The sequence below is a fragment of the Olea europaea genome, chromosome 13 (assembly GCF_002742605.1).
Source record: "Olea europaea var. sylvestris chromosome 13, O_europaea_v1, whole genome shotgun sequence".
In the NCBI taxonomy this organism is placed as follows: Eukaryota; Viridiplantae; Streptophyta; class Magnoliopsida; order Lamiales; family Oleaceae; genus Olea; species Olea europaea.
In genome coordinates this window covers 1,656,323-1,673,951 of record NC_036249.1, presented here as the reverse complement: position 1 = coordinate 1,673,951, position 17,629 = coordinate 1,656,323, and the positions used below count along the sequence as shown (strand labels likewise).

At 32.5% G+C, this 17,629-nt stretch overlaps 2 protein-coding genes across 2 annotated transcripts; both read right to left on the bottom strand.

The window, feature by feature from the left end:
- Positions 1-20: 20 nt before the first annotated feature.
- Positions 21-11,661, bottom strand: LOC111408161 (transcription repressor OFP5-like). The gene is made up of 4 exons (XM_023037964.1): positions 11,625-11,661; positions 2,791-2,891; positions 2,655-2,709; positions 21-1,315 (listed from the first exon to the last, which is right to left on the bottom strand). Exons 1-4 carry the CDS (start codon positions 11,659-11,661, stop codon positions 21-23), a joined length of 1,488 nt encoding a protein of 495 aa, XP_022893732.1.
- Positions 11,662-11,954: 293 nt separating this feature from the next.
- On the bottom strand, positions 11,955-14,503 carry LOC111407217 (U-box domain-containing protein 17-like). Its single transcript, XM_023036567.1, has one exon. It carries the CDS (start codon positions 14,253-14,255, stop codon positions 12,099-12,101), a length of 2,157 nt encoding a protein of 718 aa, XP_022892335.1. The 5' UTR covers positions 14,256-14,503; the 3' UTR covers positions 11,955-12,098.
- Between the last annotated feature and the right edge of the window lie 3,126 nt (positions 14,504-17,629).

Genomic DNA, 17,629 nt, shown 5'->3' with positions numbered 1-17,629 from the left:
ACATTTGCATGTCTAAACAATTATTTATCATAAATCTGGCGATCGTTTCCTATTTCAAGATCAACAAACTCCTGGTTCAGCTCCAATAGCCACACCTGCTGGAAAACCTTGATGATGAGATCATGATATTTATCACAGTTTAACGTTAGATAACAAGCCAAGAGTTCTTCAAGCTCGTCTGGCTCTCTGATCCTTTTCTCTCTGATCATCTCAACCATTGAATCTCTGAAGTCTCGTTCTGGTGCAAAGGAGCATTTTACCACAGCAAAATTATCAAAGACTGTACTGCCTTCAAATCCTTTCTCCCTAGTCTTCTTTTTTGATTTCATTCTTGCTTTCTTGATGTCTTCAAGAGCTCTAATTTTGCATTCTGTTCTAGGAGAATACACTTTTAGTTTCTGCTTCGTTCTTATAGGAGACTCCCTACATATGTAAGCAGACTTCCTAAGGGGTTCGATATGTGAGATTATATCCTTAATCTTCTTGTCTTCACATTGTTGCCTGTCCAAATTGAAATCTTCTTGAGAAGTTGCATTACTTTCCTCCAAATTCAGATCGTCAAATGTGGAATCTTTCTCAAATTTTCTTGCACTGGAGCTTGGAAAGAAGAAGCCATGCTTCTCTCTTGAATTAGAAGCTGCTGGTTTCACAAAATCCTTCTCTTTCCAATGAACTACCCTACTCTCCTCTGCAATTTCAAATATATCTTTTTCAACTGACTTGGACGATTTCTCCTCATCAGGCAATCTTTCATTTTCTGCTCGCTTCTCTTTCAAGTTTTTGGACTTTCGATCCTTCTTAGCTTGTCTCCTTAGTGTTTTGTATGTAGCTTTCCCGTTTCCCTTTTTGCTCCTTGAGGCATGATTTTCCCATGTATTTCTCATCTCGTGCTGTATTTCTTTCATCTTCCTTGTGTCTAGAGCCATGTCGTTGAACTGCTGATTGTCTTCTGTTGTCATTTCTGTTGGAAATCCATGCTCATCATCAGAGTAATACTTAACAGAATTCGTTTCCCGTGAACTCTTCCTAGCTTTGATTCTTTCTTCCCCGAACAAAAGCTTCCAGTAAACGTCATCGTCCATATTACAGAATCTATCTTCCTTCCAACTGGCACATTCATATGATCTCAAAGATGGAGATTTCAGCTTACTTTTCTGCTTCTTTTGTGCTGAATTAGGCTCAAAACTAACACCATTCTGCTTGAACTTAACAAGCCAAGAAGCTGGAAAAACACGAGTAATTAAAGCAAGACAATGAGTTGTAGGCGACGCAGATTTCTTCCTCCCCCACTTCATCTTTAAGTCTGAATTATTGTCTTCAATTATGAGATTTTGAGTGAAAAAGTAAAGACAGAATAATGGAAGGTAGGAGGAGGACTAGAATCAGACATTTAGAGGGCAGTTGGGGTGGTTCATATTTGGGTAGTTTGTGACTAGTAATTTCAAAACAAAGACCCGCCTTAGATACGGTGACCAACTTTACCTACTTTCTTGTCTGAAAATTGCTTTGTAGAATGGCTGTTCTTAGTTGAGGGGACCAATTTTTTTATTTTCTTTGATCCTTAGGTAAAGTAAAGTAATAAACCCATTTTTCCTATTACAAATAAGGGGAACATTGCTAATGACTATCCAGGCTCTCACCTACATTATTTTCCCCGAAAAATCGTGGTAGTAGTTTTCAACCTATAGAGGTTGTAGTGACTTGGTCATTGACCTTGTCCCCCTTTTTTTTTTTTTTTTTTTTTTTTTTTTTTTTGGGTAGTACAGTTTCTAACCTTTCAATTTTGTAGCATCATTGGTAATTGGTGGACGGCTCCCATTATTACTATTAAAAAGTCAGTTTTATGTCGAAAACCTAGCTAACAACAAATAGAAGAAAATAAAAAGTAAAAACTGGGCTTGGTGGTGAAGGGTTCCACTTTTTTTCTTGTTCTTTTCTTTTCTTTTCTTTTCTTCTCTTCTCTTCTCTGTCTAATTTCTTTTTTATTTATTTTTAAATATAATTTCCATTTTTCTCTTTCTTCTTTCTTCCGTTCTTTCTTTTGTATTTGTGCTGATCCATTTCACCTCCCCAATTTATACTCAATGTACGTTGCATGTGCCTCGTTAACAATCAAGTCAAGATTTCTTTCAACGGTAACTAACAGTACTAAAAATATGTAGGAAAATGGGAAGACGGGATCTAACACTAGTAAAACTAATAGAAGCCAAGAGACAATCATAAAACCATTTTTTTGGGGTAAATCCCATTTGTATCAACTATCAGTCCTTATTGTGTGCCAACTAATTGCTTGAAAATCCCATTTCTATCAATTAATTAAAATCTAAGAGACAATCATCATAAAACTTACTTTCTTACTTGTAAGTAAATATGGTAATAATTAAAATTTGGAAGCTTAAAAGTAAAAATATTTTTACTAGATATTGATTGTGATGTCAAGACTCAAAGTGGTGCCATCATGTTTGATTTTGGTGCCTGATTGTTTAGATTAAATAAACTATTAAATAATGATGATCAAATTTGATTAAACTAATGTTCTCGATTTTTTTAAGATTCTCGAAGTTGCCAAATGGTCAGATGCTATCGAAAGGCTTACAGTGACAAAACTAAACAATTTTTTAGTCAAATAAATGACTTTTTTTTATAGTTCTAACATTCAATGCAATCACACGTCGCAGCCGCTGAAGATGCACTCAACGACGTTATAACCTGTAAGTTGTAATTCCATCCCAAGATTAAGAAATCCGTTCACCCCCTTCTTCAGTGGTTTCGTGGACAACAACTATCGACTTCATTCGCATTCAAGCAAGCAAATTCCACTATTAATCTAGCACATTTTTTACTAGAGACTTGATCAGAGGAGGTTATCGCATATAGACGTGGAGGATGCTCTATGACGCGAAACAAAAATGTTCAGACAATCGAATATACATTTAGAGGCGATTTCACAATAATAATCAATCACTAACAACTCGATTAAAACAAGATAATTTAAACTCCAAAAATAAAAGTAAGCAAGAGTAAAGACAAATTATAGCTTTTCATTGTGAAGAGTTGCATTAAGAACAAACATTAAAAGAATTCCTCATTTATAGATTCCAGACGAAGTGGTTGCCGTTGGATTGGAACCATGTGGCTACATCTCCCAAACCGAAATCACGTCACTCAATCTGCTACGCATTTAATACATTGACATCAGGTTAACAACCCTATATCCTAGACTAATAGTTTTAATATTCATTATTACAAACGTTGCATCAATCATTTCTTAAGATTGCCTATAGATCCTTTAAAAGACATAATGACTTCGACTAGGGAAGCTTCGGAAGAAGGACAACTTACTTTTCGTTTTTTAATATGTAATAAATACTATAAAATCGTTGGCACTTATGAATTTCATATTATTAATTCTCAAGTAATTAACATTCAAATTAATCTAGATTCAATGAATCTTCACTTAATGAATCTTGAATTTCATAAATATAGAGTTATTATAAATGAATTTATTTCTATTTATATGTCTAAAATTTTTAATATGTGTTTAAGTTCATGTACTAAAAATAAATTTGTATGTACCAAATATAATATTTCCTCCATCACATTTATACAAGTTGATTTTCCTTATTTTTTTGTCATAATTATATAGGCTTAGGGTGCGTTTGATTGCAAATATGAAATTTGTATAGAAGGAAAATGAATTCTAGATAATTCAATTGCATATAACTTATTTGTATGGAAATTGTTGATTAAGGCCCTGTTTGAATGCACAAATTTTTCGTAGAAGTAGAAAATTAAATTCTATTTTCCACCTTTTTGCATGTTTGATTGGCCAAATTTTCTTGGCAATTGGTTTTCTTAGCAACAACTCATTTTCCACCTTTTTGAGAAATTGGTTTTCCCATGGGTTTAATGATTTTTGGTTAACCAGGATTTTTTTTTTTTTTTTTTTTTTGGCAATTGAAACAAATTATAATCCTTTAATTGACAATTTTAATGAAAAATAAAACCAAACGAACACTAAAAGATCCGAAATTTCAATATTTTCTAGGTGAAAAATTATGCTAATCAAATACATTTAATTGACAATTCTCAATAAAACAAGTTCTGGGCAATTCCATACCCTATAATTCGTTTTCTTTCCGTCGAAATTTCATTCTTGCAATCAACACAGACCCTAGATGTGTTTGATTAGTTTAATTTTCAACCTAAAAAATATAGTACTTGTCCATTTTTATTAGTGGATAGATGAGAAAGAGAAAGGGGGAGTGAATTCCCTGAGAAATAAAATCTTATTCCCCCAAGAAAATATTTTCCTTAATTTTGAGGAAAATATGGTCACGTGATCTAAAGTAGGAAAATGTTTTCCATGGAAAAAATGACAATCAAACAACACAAAAGTAGGAATTTGGGTGAAAAACACATTTTTCATAGAAAATATTAGCAATCAAATGCATCTTTGTTTCTTTATTGAGAACGTTTTGTTTTGTTCGTTTACTATTATACTCTTATTTAATTTGTCTAGTTATAACTAATTTTTTCACTTAATCTCAAAATTGTACAAGTATAAATAAAGGTAAACTAGAAAAAAATTGCCAAAAATTGCATTTTCAATAACGTTAAGTAAGATTTCTTAATTCGTGTGAAAAATAAAATCAGCATATATAAACGAAAGGAATAGATTATAAAATGATTGCTCATTTGTAGTATTTCATCATCACAAAAAAATTGAATCACGGAAATTGAGTTTTGAAAATACAATTTTTTTTTTTTTTTTGAAATTTCTATCCTGAATTTTATATTTTTTAGTTCGTTTGAGACTCGTCAAATCCTCCAACAAACTGGTATCAAATATAACTTTTATATCCCTTATAAAATATTTCATAATAATATACGTTCAACTTTGACTGGTAATTAGAAAAATAAGATGATCTTTTTCCCAAAAATAAAGAATGAAATATCCTCAGCAATGCACCCAATTATGATTAAACCGTGGTAAAATTGCTTCTCAGTGCTTGAAAGTTGGACTCCATTTAGAGCATAATGGATTGGCTACAGTGAATAAACAATTTGGCGCACTTGCAATCAATTTGAAGAAGAAATATGTTTCCAACTAATCAATTCAACAGGGAAAATAACGAAATGTCGTAGTGTAACTAGTCTTAGAATCTAGTTTTCAGTATTAGGCAGAATTAAACAGTGTCCATACTATCTTGCCAAATGCACAGTGAGTTCCCCAATTGAGTTTTTCATTTGGAAAGTCGTCCAAGTTAGGTGTTTGAATGTCTGCACTCCCAGGTGGAATCACCCTCGACTCGTGTTGATCTGTGGGTTGTAAATTATGCAAGTTCACATTCTGCTGTTTCTTAGATTTATTCTTTCCCCTCTCTTGCTTGACTGAGTATCGTTAGCCTGCATTGACGTTTCAGCACTATTCTGGGTGTCCGTCTCCTCAACAGCTTTTTTTCCATTTTTGTTAAAGCTGGGATTTTTCATATTGCATCCATCTGTCGAAACGAATGGCTGCTGGTGCTACTTGTCATTGACCTGTTATTTCTTGGCAGTAAGCATCATTGGTGTAACACCCCGATTTTTTTTAATAAGAAAGAAAGTATATTTTATAATATTTAAAAAAAAAAAAAAAAAGGGAATAGAATACGGTTACCTTGGAAAATTAAAGGTCATATTAGAATTTAATATAACTAATGATGTTTATAATGACAATTAAGTTTACTAAACTCATAAATTTTTAATTTATCTCCAAAAAAGTTTTAATTGAATTATTTTAAAACTGAAGTCCTTTGATTGGATTGGGAGTTATATTTCAAAATTATAAATATAGGTTTTAAGGTGAACGTGTTTTGTCTCAAGAAATGTATAAGTTCATTTTCAAACAAAAATCCATTTCCTTATTTTTATACAATCAATTCAAGTCACAATTTTAGAATTTTAGTGACAATTGAGGTAAGAATACATGGTGCAAGTGGTAAATTTTTATCTTTGATATTTATGTAAATTTGGCATGAAATATTATAAGGTCTTCGGATCGAATTATATGTTAAATCTTTCGAGATGGACCGTCAGGTCATAGAAAAGAAGTTAAATCCTATAGGATGGACCTTTGGGTCAATATGATTAAATCCTGCGGGATATGGAGATTCTTAAGAAATTCCTTGAGCCGTTGGAATCGTGACCAGTTTGTTCTAAATTTAAGACATGTCGGTATACTATGTCATATTATGTTTATATCATGTTATGAGAATATACACGTATTTTTACCGAGCGTTTTCAAAATAGTCACTTTTACAATATTTTCAGTTGAGAACGGGTCATGTGGATGTGTGGAAGATTGACAGAGCAATGCTATTGGGGTCGTCAAGTAAATTTTCTAGAAAGATAATTGTCCACTTTTATTTGAAGAATTTCGTATGTATGTTATTTAATATGTTGTTCAAGCATTTGATATGTTATGTTAAGTTTTAAATTAATAATTTCAAATCGAGTGTTTTCGATGTATTTCCACTTAAATTAGATAGAGAAAAGTTTTGGTAACACCTCGAACTTATTTTAATTTTAAAATAATATAATAATATGAGAAAAAGAGTTCGGGGCGTTACAATTGATACTAAGTTTTATGTCAAAAAGACAAAAACCTAAATAACAATAAATAAAGAAAAAAATAAGCTGGGGCTGGTGGTGAAGGGTTCGACTTTCTTTTTTCCCTTCTCTTTCTAATTTTTCTTTTATTTATTTTTAATTATAATTTCCATTTTTCACTTTCTTCTTTCTTCCTTTTGTATTTGTGTTTATCGATTTCACCTCCTAAAGTTATACTCAATGTACATTGCATGTGCCTTGTTAATGGTCAAGTAAAGATTTCGTTAATTAAGAACGAATGATACTAAAAATATGTTAAAAAATGGAAAGACGGGATATGACACTAATAAAACTAATAAGCATCAAGAGACAATCATAAAACTTTTTTATTTTTTTATTTTTTATTTTAATCCCATTTGTATGAATCAGTCCTTGTTGTGTGCCAATTAATTGCTGAAAATCCCATTCGTATTAAGAGCTAAGAAACCATCATAAAACTTACTTTCTTTCTTATAAGTAAATATCGCAATAATTAAAATATATAAGCTTAAAAATAAAAAACTTTTTACTTGATAGAGACGTAGATATCGAATCTGATGTCAAGACTCGAGAGATGCCATCATGTTTGATTTTAGTGCATGATTGATTAGATTAAATAAAATATCAAGTAATGATGGTCAAAACTGAATATGTATTTCAACATTTACCATTACTAGACTGCATTAAAAATTAAAAAATTGATGTAAAATAACAAAATAATCATTGATGATTTTTTAGTGTTATCATGATATATAGGTTTTATCTAATTTAAAAGGTCTATTTCATTTCCATTGTAAATTTTATTTTGGACCTTATAAATATAGGGTATTGGTTCTTAATAATACATACTTGAATTTTGACTCTTATATTCTTTTCTCTTTTTCTCTCTTTTTATAAAAAGTTATTAGTATGATGATCTCATTACATGAAGTTTGTCTTGCCAAATAAATTCTTTTCTCTGGTTCTCTATGTGTGTGTGCGCGCGCGCGTATGTACACGCATTTTGAAAATTGTGAAAAAATGAGCATTGAAAGTAGGTGAATTGAAAATCACATGTATATATATTGTATTCAGGTTTTATGGCTAGATTTTTGCTCGCAGGTTATCCAATTCACAGAGGGATTTCTCAGAAATAAAAAATGAGTATTTGGACCATGGGATGTTAAAATATATCGCCTTTAATCTTCAGCAAATCAAAAATTAATACTCATGCAATAGGCAATTGATTCCATAATTTTTGTTCCATAAAAAAAATAAAAAGCATGTTGATTATTGTTTTCATCAAAAATTGCACGTGACGTATTTAATTGTTTGTTCCTTGTTTGTCGTTCGATTAATTATCATGTTCATATATTTTTTTAAAATACATATTATAGTTTATAAATTTAGTACTTTGATGTCTCTCTATTACAATAATTTGTTGGTGCTCCTAAAGTAACATAACACTGTTAATATTCTAAAAGAATATAATTCCTTTTGAAGAAGCACAACTGCAAATATTTACATTTTACTAGAAAACTTACTCCTAAAGAGTTCGTGTTTTTAAATAGTAATTCATTGTTACTTTTGAAATGGCGCAATATTATTAATATTGTAGAAGAATATTAATTGTTCCAGAAGAACATGATATTACAAATTAAATTACTCTATTTTTGCTACGTGTCTATTCATGCACACGTATTTATATACTAATGTTCTAATTATATTTTACTTGCTCCCGAAAAGTATAATCAAATAAAATCTAATGTAAATTATGTTTTTACTCTCGAAGAGTAAATTCTTACATAGTTTATTATTCTAAATAATAATATGTTTATTACTCCTAAAGAGCGTAATATTATTTTTGATATTCTAAAAGAATATTGATTTATTGTTTTTGAATAAGCAATAATAAAATATAATGTGCTCTCGAAATAACATACATCCAGAATAATATATATCACATTGTGTTTCCCGAAGAAACACAAATTAAACAACTCAATAATGGGTTATAATTTTTAAAAGAAACTAATTTTCTATATTATTAATATTCCAGAAGAATATTAATTTATCAATCTTGAAGAACATAAATTATAATTTTCAGTATTCCAGAAAAATGTTGACATATTGTTATTGAAGAAGCAATAATTAAAGATAATGTGTTTTTGAAAAGGGACATTTTCAAAGAATATATCATTTAAAATTCATGTTTATTCCTAAAGGAAAACATATCACTAATGCCATGAGTACATTGATTAGTTTTGTCTATTTGAATGATATATGATTATATCAAGTTTAATCATATTCTGCAAAATTAAATCATTGAATTATATCTTATATTGAACAAGAAGTTCGATTAGACTTTATTGTTTGACATGACCAGTTGGATTATCACTAAATTAATAATGATGCGAAACTAAAAATTCAATATGGATATCTGATAAAGAACCAAAAGATTCTTCAATCGAATGAATACCTATATTTCATTTGTTCCTTTTATCGATAATTGATCATTAAATATCACTAGCTAAAATAATGATTGAATTCCCTATATTTTTTAAAATTAACTATGGTGATATATGGGACTCCATTTTCATTTACGTTGATTATCTAAATATTATTTGTATCTAATAGATTTGATACATATACTAGATGATTCATGGTGTTCGTAAGCTGAAGTTTGCGAAATTACTTCTCAAATTTTAAATTACGAGCATAATTTTCAGATTATAAATCAAGACAGAGTCTTGTTAAAGCTAGTTATTCTAAATCTCAACACTTTAATATGAGTTAGTTGGAATGTCAATAAATAGTTTAACACTATAATTTGTTAAACTCCTCCAATTAATTTGTCAGGGAATTCTATTACGCATCATATCAACATTATAGTTCTTCCTGTTATAATTGGCTTATAGTTAGAGCCTAATTTTTTCATCTATTTATTTTGATAGGGCAATATATGTAAAATTAAACAACTACAATGCATTGAGATGGAAAATAAAGAATGCTGAGAATAAATGCATAATTTGAACCCTTATTCGGTTATCTCAAATGGGTGATATTTTATAACGCTAGAAAAATATTTGTCAATTTGATTGGAAAATTCTCTCAGCATTATGAAGAGAAATTAAGAAATTGAAAATAATGTATAAATGCATCATCATCTAAATCCTCGCAAAAGATCACTCGAACCAGAAGTTCAAAATATAATTTATTTAGATGCATTTACTGATAAAAAAGATAAACAATATCTTACACACAAATTTTAAATGCTCCAATATGAATTGATGTCTTAGGAGGACAATTCGATAGCATTATATTTGTTATATCTATGGCAAGCCTGAAACGTGATAATATTTGATTCTAATACAAAAAATTTCTAAATGAAAATGGAACAATTCACAAAGTTAGTCTCAATAAGGAGTCACATACTTTTGATGAGTATTTAAATATAACAAATTATAAAATCTCAAAAGTGGTTAATGTAGCTGAAATAATGAGAATTGTAATATCTCAATAAGTTATAAAAGAAAATAGAATACAAAGTAATAAATTGCCGATAACAATTTTGCACGTGATGTAGTGCATCATCGCGAAGAATAAAAATAAATGTATCGAAATATATCAATCGAATTAATGATTGGCCAACTAAAATGATGCGATCCTAGTAAAAGAAATTTACTAGAGAAATCTGAAATTTTTGAATGTGATTCTAGTAAAATTGAATTTACTGGAAAAATATGAAATTCTTGGATTCTCAGACTAAATGTCAAAAGGTGTATACTTATACGAAATGAAAATGAAAAAAGTAAAGTCATAATATGAAATACACGATTCTTTACATAATAAATGTCGCAAAAAATTGTATAAATAAATAAGTTATCACGTGGTGGATGTAACCACAAAATCTCTATTTTATTAGTGTGATAATGCATGAAATTCGATGTGCATGTAACAAATGTGATTATAGACAATTTATCTTGTATAGTTTTGATACTATTGTATGAGGAAGAGTAAATACGCGTTGTACTCTTTTTTCTTAATCAATGTTTTGTCACATCGAAATTTTCCTGACAAAATTTTTAATGAGACAACTTTTGTACCTTATTTAAAAGAATAATGTACTCTTTTTTCTTCCATAGGATTTTTCCCATGGGATTTTTCATAATAATGTTTTAATGAAGCAAATTCTTCATGTAAAGGATGTCTATAACATGAAAGACATTTGTCCTCAAAATAATAGTTTATATGTATGAAATTCTCGAAGAGATCAACAAGAGATACTTTTCGAATCATCATTTTACTACAGTGATTAAATGATGATAAAATATCGCTTATGAAGATGGTGTTTTTTGAAGATTATGCAAGACAATATGAGAAACGCTTCATCAAAAATTGTAATATTGAAGATATTAATGTACGAAACATAGATGGCTTGATACAAGAATTAAAATCAGGAGGAATAGTTGTACTCTTTTTCCTTCGATCAAGTTTTTCCCCACTGAATTTTCTTGATAAGTTTCTAACGAGACAGTATTTTATTACTCCAAATTATTTGTACTTTTTTTCCATTTGTTTGCATTTTTGTCCAACGAATTTTTTTCCCAATTAAGATTTCCATGAGATAGTTATTGTACAAATAATCATCAAATGGAGAGTATTGTAAAATAATAAAATAATTATTGATGATTATTTATAGTGTTAACATGACACATAGATAAGTTTTATTTAGTTTAGAAAATCTATTTCATTCCGGTTATAACTCTTAATTTGACCCTATCAATATGGGGTATTAATTCTTAATAATACATATTTGAATTTTGACTTTTATATACTCCTCTTTTTCTCTCTTTTTATACCAAAAAACGAATGTTTTCAACTGTTTTAAGATTCTCAAAAATTGTCGAATGGTGAGATGCTATTGAAAGGCTTCGACAAAATAAACAGTATTTTAGTCAAATAAATGATTTTTTTTTTTAATATTTATAGTATTCAATTCAATTTAATGCAACCACACTCCGCAGCCACTGAAGATGCATTCAACGACATTATAACTTATAAATTGTAATTATATCCCAAGATTAAGAAATAATAAAAAAATAAGATGACCTTTTCCCAAAAATAAAGATAAAGAAATATACTCAGCAATGCACCCGATTATTATGATTAAAGCGTGTTAAAATTGCTTGTAAGTGCTCGAAAGTTGGACTCCATTTACCAGCATAATGGATTGGCTACAGTGAATAAACAACTTGGTGCACTTGCAATCAATNTTTTTTTTTTTTTTTTTTTTTTGGATTCTTTAATAATGTCCAGACTACCTTGCCAAATGCACAGTAGAGTTCCAACATAAGTACACCTTATTGTATTGCTATAACCTCTTTCGTCAATGTTACTATCCAAATAAAAAAACATTTCTAAAAATTAAAGGAATAAAATGGAAGCATAATCAATGAGGTAAAAAAACAGAAATATGATTGTTGCCACTATAATACAGACACTGAAATGGACAATGGCACTGAAACATCACCTGCAAAACTCGTATCCCTATCCGCAGCTGAGTTCCCAGCATATACATACCCTACACCCAACCCACCAAAATGCAAGGACGTATTTTCACACCTTTGGAAAACTCTAGCAAGCGATGCCGCTTTTCTCCGTGCTCGTTTTGTCCCCGTGAAGAGTAAACTATGAAGTAAACTTGCCAATGCTGGTGCCTTCGACACCCTCTCCGTTGCAGCTGCTCCACCCCTTCTACATAATTCAAGTAATGCTGCCACGGCATTTTCTTTTCCCCTTGAAGTGCCGCATCGCATCATTCCGATCAAGCCCAAAACTGCCATTTCCTCGTTCCCAACTGATTCAGCTCCAATTGGCTGACGAACAATCAGGGCCAATGCCCCTGCTGCTTCTTCAGAGACATGATTATTTCCTAATGCTCCAACTAGCGCAGTTACAGCTCCTGACTCGATCATTCTCACACAATTCTCAGTGTGAGTAGATAGATTAAATAGGGCCGTTACAGCATCCTTTTTCCCTCGAGGCGTTCCCTCCTTCAGCAGCGTGGACAAGGCTTCCAGTGCCCCGTCTTCTTCAGCTATTCTTTTCTTATATTCATGAACAGAAGATAGACTGAACAATGTGGCAGCAGCATTTTCCCTTGCCTCAATTGTGTGTCCAACTCTTAAAACTCTGGCTATGGATCCTAAACACCCTTCTGCATTCATGATCTGGCATTTATTCTTGTCATAAATAGACAGGTTAAGCAATGCAGTCACAGAATTCTCTTGTGCAAAGGCATCCAGCGAGATAAGCAATGTTTTCAAATGGGGTATGGCTCCAGCTTCGGCAATACAAACCCGATTTTCCCTTCCAGTTTTAGCCAACAATCTTATCTCCCTGGCAGCAACTGTTTTTGCGCTCTGTGTGCCATTTGCTAACTGTTGAACAAGAAGACTAGCCGTAGCTTTACTCACTTCGATAGCAGCCTTGCTTGGTGAACCGGCCACAAAACTTTCAACAGACGAATCTGAACTCTCAAGTGGATCATGTGAAATTCCAAGAGCCATGCACCACTGTGTGATCAAATTCCTTAAAGCTCGATTTGGCACCAGCTGAGTGTCACCAAGCATTTGCCCTGTTTTCGGACAAGTAAAATGCCCTTCCTCCATCCACCTTGATATTGACTCCCGATCATAAGTCTGCCCAGTTGACACAGTCACCGGATCCCTCATCAAATCCAATGATATTGGGCAACAAAAATCTTTGGGGATTGTGACGAATGTATCCGCTATCTCCCGAGTAATCAACCCTTTCTTGTTCTTCTTATGCTTCCATTTTCCAAATTCACCCTCTTCTTCCTCAAATCTAAACAGCAAGAACCTACAATACCGCATCAAAGCCACAAGTCCATTAAGAATCGGGACAGTTGGCTCAATATCCCCATCATGATTCACAATCTGCTCCTCCAAAAATTCAATCTCAATTCTACAACTTTTGGCATCGCAAATTGCCAATTTTTCCACAAAAAAGGAACGCAGTTCATTAGGATCAGGAATCCTACCATTCTCAAATTCGTTCAAGAAATAATAAAGCATCAACCTCAAGGAATCATCATGCTTATCAATCATCAACTTCGACTTTCTTGATTGTTCTCGCAACAATTCAACTTGTTCTTTTACATCTTTGGATGAATTAACTTCTATGGGGAAAACATCCAAAAGGGTCGAGATTTCCTGATTCAAATCATGGAAATGACCCGAAATCGATTGGTTTTGAAGCAGAAGCCATAATTTACTCGAAAATTTGATATAATCGAGCAGGATTTTCGACCTATAAAGCAGGAGATACAACTCCTTGAAGCATAACAACGCTGTTGAAGCCATTTTTGACAAGCCCATCTCGCGAAATGAATCCAAAAGCACAGAAAGAACCTGGATTTTCCGGATTAAAGATTTGGAATTCTTCCGCTGGAAAAACGGCAACATTTTGTTGTCACCTGAGAACGATGAAATCAGTTCTCTAGAGACCACATGTAAAGTTTCCAACAGGGCCGCGTTTGGTAGATCCACCGGAGCTAGAAACGCCTCCAACGAAGGTGACCTTCGCCGCCGCAACGATGAAAATATAGCCGCAGACACCATTTATTGCCAAAGAAAAAATATATCGACAATTCTATCAAAATTAAAGGGTATATCGAACTACACGTGATAATAAGCAAATTGGATGTGTTTCACACATAAACTTTATGGGATTATGAAGATTGCTTTTGTGTGTTTATGTGTGCAATTTATGGGTATATAAAACAATATAAAACAATAACTTATTGAATCCGCGTTTGACGAAGAAGAAGAGAAAATGGAGAAGAGTGTATTTGACTATTTTCTGTGTTTTCATCTNCAATAACTTATTGAATCCGCGTTTGACGAAGAAGAAGAGAAAATGGAGAAGAGTGTATTTGACTATTTTCTGTGTTTTCATCTGATTGATTCTTGACTGAATTTTCAATAATAAATAAATGGTTTCACTTTAACCTTTCGGATCTTTTCTACAGGGCATTTCTCAAGTCTTTTACGAGCCCCAAACTGTGCAAAGGTTCCACATGTATTAAAAAAAATTTACGTGAGGTCCACATATGTGTGGCCTGGCAGAGACTCATGAAACAGCTTCTTGTAAGCCTTGCATCTCTCTTCCAAGATGGGAGTGATACTACATGTACTAGTAGGTATTCATTGGATAAAAATACTTTGACAAGACGACGAAGGTCCTACCCATCTAACATAACTTGTATTCATTTCGGTGTTCACCTCTTACATGAAAAAGGATTCACTTCGAATAAATTAGGCTCTTGTTTGAGCCACATTATTTTTATAAAAACACGTATTTTTTAATAATGTATTGATGAAAAATGTGTACTTAAAAATTAAAGAAAAATTTTGAATTTACATGTAATATTATTTTTATTGAAGAATGTATAGTTGAAATAATATCAGTTCATTGTATAAGAATGTGTTTTTTAAAATAATGTGGATCAAATAAAGCCTATGTCCTCATCATGTGAAGGAAATGAACACCGCATTATGCCCTTGTTTGAGCTCCATTTTTCATCAAAATACATTTTTTAACAGGGATTTGACATTATTTCAATCACATTTTTAAATAAAATAATATTACACACATACCGAAAACTTTTATTTACTTTTTAACCACACAATTTGCCTCATACCACCATTTCAAAATGCTTTTTAAAAAATAAAAATAAAAAAATTGGGTTCAAACAACCCCTATATACAAGTAATATATTTCTTCCAAAATTTCATGCACAACCGACAATGGAAAAAGACCTTGCCTGGACACTGATCACTTTTGTATTATGTTAGGATAATTAGCAAAAAAACATCCATATCGTTTGTATTCATTACGAAAATCATATCTATTGTTTCAAACTTGACATTTACATCCTCATTTCAAACATTTCTTGCGAAGTTGGTCGTTAAATACTTGTAATTTGGTGCAAAACATCCCTATCAATTGCTTTCATTATGCAAATAGTCCCAATTGTTTCCATTTTGATATTTGGACGCTCAAATCAACCTTTTTTTGCTTAACAAATCCTTATCATCAATTTTCTCCATTATAATATTGCAAAATGAATAATTTTTCATCATCTTTAAATAAATAAATAGAAAAAATGAAATTATATAAAAATTTGCATCTAGAGTTTTCATGTTTTTCAAAAAGCACAAACGAGTCTCACATAAAATAATGGAAAAATTGCAACAACAGTTCCTAATCTCTTCAACTTTTGCAAACTCTACCTAACTTTCATTTTGTGCCACTCACAGTTTTCAACCTTTCAAAAATATGCATTTGTAGTTTAAATGAATTCATTCATTTGACCGTTAGTTGACCAAAGAAGTTAAAATATAACCAATTTTGACAAAATTAAAAAGGGCAAAATGATAATTTTGTATTTTTCTCACATTAAAAAAGTTAAAAAATAAAATTTAAAAAACCAAAAAATGAAAATTAACCCTTCTTCCTCCAACTCTACTCTTCCCCACGCCCACCCATACCGATCGTCGACATTGCCACCCAAAGGCCGGCCACCATCGCTATCCACACATCGTAAACAACGTCACCCAAAAGTTTAGGCCACTGAAATAATTAACCCAATACAAAATTGTCTAGAACTGAGCTAGAAGTAAGGTTTTGGGCTTATTGACAAAGCAGAAAAGTGGAAAATCAAATCATAGAGTTATGGTGGATAGCAATAAGAATTCGGTGCTGATGGTGGAGGCCGCTACTTAGGCACACGAGGGCATAAATTTGGTGCTATCCGATGGACCACTGTTATGCTCCACAGTGCCACGTTTAGAAGATGTTCAAAAGATACGGCACTTTTTTTTTTAATTGGGTGGTGGAGGTATTTTCTGATTTTTTTGAATTGAGTTTGGAGTTTGAACGGGTAATTACTGGCAATGGTGATAGCAATGGTGAGGAGATCGATGTTGGTGGTCACGAATGATTTTCTTGTTTTGATGGGGTGGAGATGGAGGCGAAGGCGAGAGTGGGGGTGTGGTAGGGTGGAATCGGAGGAAGAAGGTAGGACTCATGGGAGTGGGGGTGGGGGTGGGGGTGGGGGTGGACGATGGACGATGAACGATGAACGACGAACGACGATCAACACCACTAACCCTACTACAATTTGGAGTGGTGGAGGTGGGAAAAGACGATGATGCCCCCATTTTCTTTCTTCTTCTTTTTATTTTTTTAATTTATGGTTTATTTATTTATTTTTTAACTTATTTAATGGGAGAAAATGAAAGTATCATTTTACTCATTTCAATTTAGTCAAAATTGGTCAAAGCCCACTCTTATTGGTCAACTAACGATCAAATGGATAGATTCCATTCATCTGGACTTCAGATGCATGTTTTTTAAAGGTTTGAGACTGTGAATAACACAAAATGATAATTAAGGTAAAGTCTGCAAAAATTGAAAAGATTAGAGACCGCTATAGCAATTTTCCCTAAAATAATTTAAAACATTCCAATAAAAGAAAAATATTTTATCTTCCCAATTAACCCATCTACCCTTACACCCATCCTCTACACTTAGGGATGGCAATCGGGCTCGCCGGCTCGGGCCGCCCGTGGCTCGGCTCGGGGCTCGGTAGACCCGAGCCTAAGCTCGGGCCGAGCTCCATTTTGGGGACACGGGCTTTGCCCGAGCCGGCCCGTGAGCTCGCGAGCTTTTTAATAATAAAAAAATTAAAATTAAAATTTAAGACAAAACAGGCAGCAGGAGGGAAGAACCATATTAAAAAAAAAAAAAAAATATTGGGGAGAAAATGAGCCTGCCCGGCTCGGCCAGTAAAAAGCCCGAGCAAAAGCTCGGGCCGAGCCCTTTTTTTTTGGCCGAGCTTTTTGCTCGGCCCGGCTCGAGCCCGCAAAAAAGCTCAGTCATTTTAACCGGGCCGAGCCCGAGCCGAAATTTTAGGCTCGCGGGGCCGGCC

Excerpts from the sequence above, each read along its gene's own strand:
- LOC111408161 (XM_023037964.1), bottom strand. The coding sequence starts at position 11,661 with ATGTCGTTGAATGCATCTTCAGTGGCTGCGGAGTGTG. Across the intron at positions 2,892-11,624 it reads TTCAGTGGCTGCGGAGTGTG|AGCATCCTCCACGTCTATAT; the intron begins GTTGCATTAAAT and ends TTCGCGTCATAG. Across the intron at positions 2,710-2,790 it reads CTTGCTTGAATGCGAATGAA|GTTATAACGTCGTTGAGTGC; the intron begins GTCGATAGTTGT and ends TACAACTTACAG.
- LOC111407217 (XM_023036567.1), bottom strand. The coding sequence starts at position 14,255 with ATGGTGTCTGCGGCTATATTTTCATCGTTGCGGCGGCGAAGGTCACCT.